The 2,500-nt window shown below is 38.0% G+C and overlaps 1 protein-coding gene across 3 annotated transcripts in view; it reads left to right on the top strand.

The window, feature by feature from the left end:
- The window catches only part of LOC138014478 (centriolar satellite-associated tubulin polyglutamylase complex regulator 1-like), a 29,008-nt gene that overhangs the window by 2,692 nt on the left and 23,816 nt on the right, over positions 1 to 2,500 (top strand). For all 3 annotated transcript variants that reach the window (XM_068861554.1, XM_068861552.1, XM_068861553.1), the window contains exons 2-3: positions 90 to 118; positions 1,857 to 1,930. In XM_068861554.1, coding sequence (XP_068717655.1) covers positions 90 to 118; positions 1,857 to 1,930 — 103 coding nt within the window. The remainder of the gene's footprint in view (positions 1 to 89; positions 119 to 1,856; positions 1,931 to 2,500) is intronic.

Below are 2,500 nucleotides of genomic sequence, written 5' to 3'. Positions count from 1 at the left end.
CCATTAATTGTGAACACAACATCCTTCATCTAAATAATTCATCTAGTAATCTCCTCTTAATAATAACATTAATAACATTTTTTTTTCAGCAAAGTACCATGTCTTGACATATCTTCAGGTGAGCAATTTCCCATACCAGTGCAATAGGAAAGAGTTTACATTTTTATGTGCTCGAATTTTAAGTGCTGTTTTTACTCCCAAACTTGCCATAACTGGTATGCCACTTCTTTAATTAAGGACCTTGACATACTTTGAGGCCACCGCCCAAATTTCCAACTCTTTTGTCAGAAACTCATTTCCATTTTTTGAGGGGTTCAGTTGCCCCACGTGCATTCAGCCAAATGACAATTTTTTAGGAAGTTAGATGTCATGAGCTTTGTTGGTCCTTATGGTGAGTGGTCAATCTCACAAGTGCATACTTTAGGAGAAGAGAATTGCAACTACATGACTGCTAAATCTTTGAGTTCTTGACTGCCTTAACATTATTGTCTTTTAATCATTCAGAAGGATATTGTAACATTCCTCATGCTGTTCTAATCAGTGTATTTGGGGCCACAGAGAGGGAGGGGCTGGGGAGGCAGTATCTTCGCTACTCTTTTCCAATGGTGTTGGTTTCTCCTAAACCACTCCTCCCTCCTCTCCACATTCTGCCTGTTTTAGGAACCTTTTGTGTACTTTTTTCTCTTAGTCATTGGTACTAAAGTACTTAATATATGTTTCTGTATGCCCAGTAAACTGCCCTTACCAATAGCGAGTATTACTAGCCTAGGGAGCTTTAGCAGCAACAACGAGAACGGCAACAAGAACACCATCTCAAAACATGCATTCTCATTATTGCAATCACTTCACGACTATTCCAAGTTTTTTAATATGACAAAGGTTTGGCAGTCCCTTTGGAATGAAAACTTTGTGAGGGGTGCCTCATATTTAGGGAAGAAAATGAATTTAAGTTTATCTCCAGGTGCTGACATCCTCCATAAAACCTCAAATTTGGTTATTTCACGTTGTTGTTTTGCTGACGACGGCAAAGAAATGGACAAAAGTGAAAAATGCACTGGTAGTGCATGCAAAGCTGTTGTTTTTGCCCACTATAAATATGCAAATTTGTGACGGTCTCGTTGGTGTCGCCGTTGTTGTTGCTAAAGCTCCCTATATGAGCGTATAGACCCCTAGCACACCAGGTGACCCAAAACCCCCAAAATAAGCATACAAGTGGACCTTTTAGCCTATTACATGTAATCGCCACTCAATAGCGTGAATACAACTGCCCTAACAATCGGTATAGCACTAGTACTAGAATAGTAAGCGCCTCCATAACTGAACATTCTTCATGCACTAACATGATTACATGCTAAGTATACGGACAATGGATGAACAATCGGCCTGACAATCGGAATAGCAGTCTCGTACTAGCGGAATTACATGTACGTTCTAAGTATACGAACAACGGATGAACAATCAGCCTAAAAATTGGAATAGCACTAGGACTAGTACTAGCATACTAAGCACTGCCATAACCAAAGATTCTGCATGTGTGAGAGGGGAGTATGGTATACTCCCCTCACGCTACCATGCTCCAGACCAAAACCTAGCCCCTCCACTTTGAAACGTACTCCTTGGCCTCTGTGTATTAGGAGCTTGTGGTTGGGTTGCAGGCTTTGCTAACCATCAAGGAAGAATTCTATCTGAGTGGGTGTAGGCTTGACACTAGGGAACCTCTTTCCCTTTAAGTATTAAAGACCGCTGGTTTATGGAATCCAAATGTTTTGGGGAAAAGTACCTTTGAAAATTGATTACATGTAGGTGTTATATTTTTTAGAGTATCCACACTAAATGAAATATGTTGAAATCGGCAGGATGCTGTTTCTCAGTTATTGGAACATAAGGAAGAGAATCCAAGAGTCATCCCAGCTCGTTTCTTAAGTGACTAGTATGTATTTAAAAGAATGTTAATTTTATTTCATCCCTTTTCCAGTTGCCTACTTTGTTGCAGTGACTTTGGGAAAGCCCCCTGGCTGCATATAACTATAGTCTCTTACATTGATGACTCAACAGCTACAGTACAGAATTCAGTCCACTTTGTACATAAAATTAATAGGTTTGGCTTTTCAAGATTTATTTAATTTATTACCCAAAAATGCTCATTTTAGTTGTTCAGTCAGTATGGAATAATTATGTATTCTTTTGTTTATCAATGAACAAGATTGTATTCTATCCCCAAACATTTCAGGGCGTTCATTGGCTGAGAGCACATCAATTCTTCCCAAAAAGAGTGCAAATAGTTGAAATTAGTACAATAAAGGTGAAATTTTGCATGATTACCATAATTAATGATTAAAAAGTAATTGCATGATTTTTCTTGTGCAATTTGGAATAAATAAGCACTGTAAATATTTTCAAAGACATACAAAATTAGGGCGTAGGGTAATTTACTTGTGCTTACATGTATTTATTCCAAATTGCACTAGAATCATGTGATTAATAATTATTATAGTAATTC

Source organism: Montipora capricornis, chromosome 8 (genome assembly GCF_036669925.1).
Source record: "Montipora capricornis isolate CH-2021 chromosome 8, ASM3666992v2, whole genome shotgun sequence".
NCBI classification, from domain to species: Eukaryota; Metazoa; Cnidaria; class Anthozoa; order Scleractinia; family Acroporidae; genus Montipora; species Montipora capricornis.
Note: the sequence above shows the minus strand (reverse complement) of the source record. Positions and strands in the feature narration are given on the sequence as shown.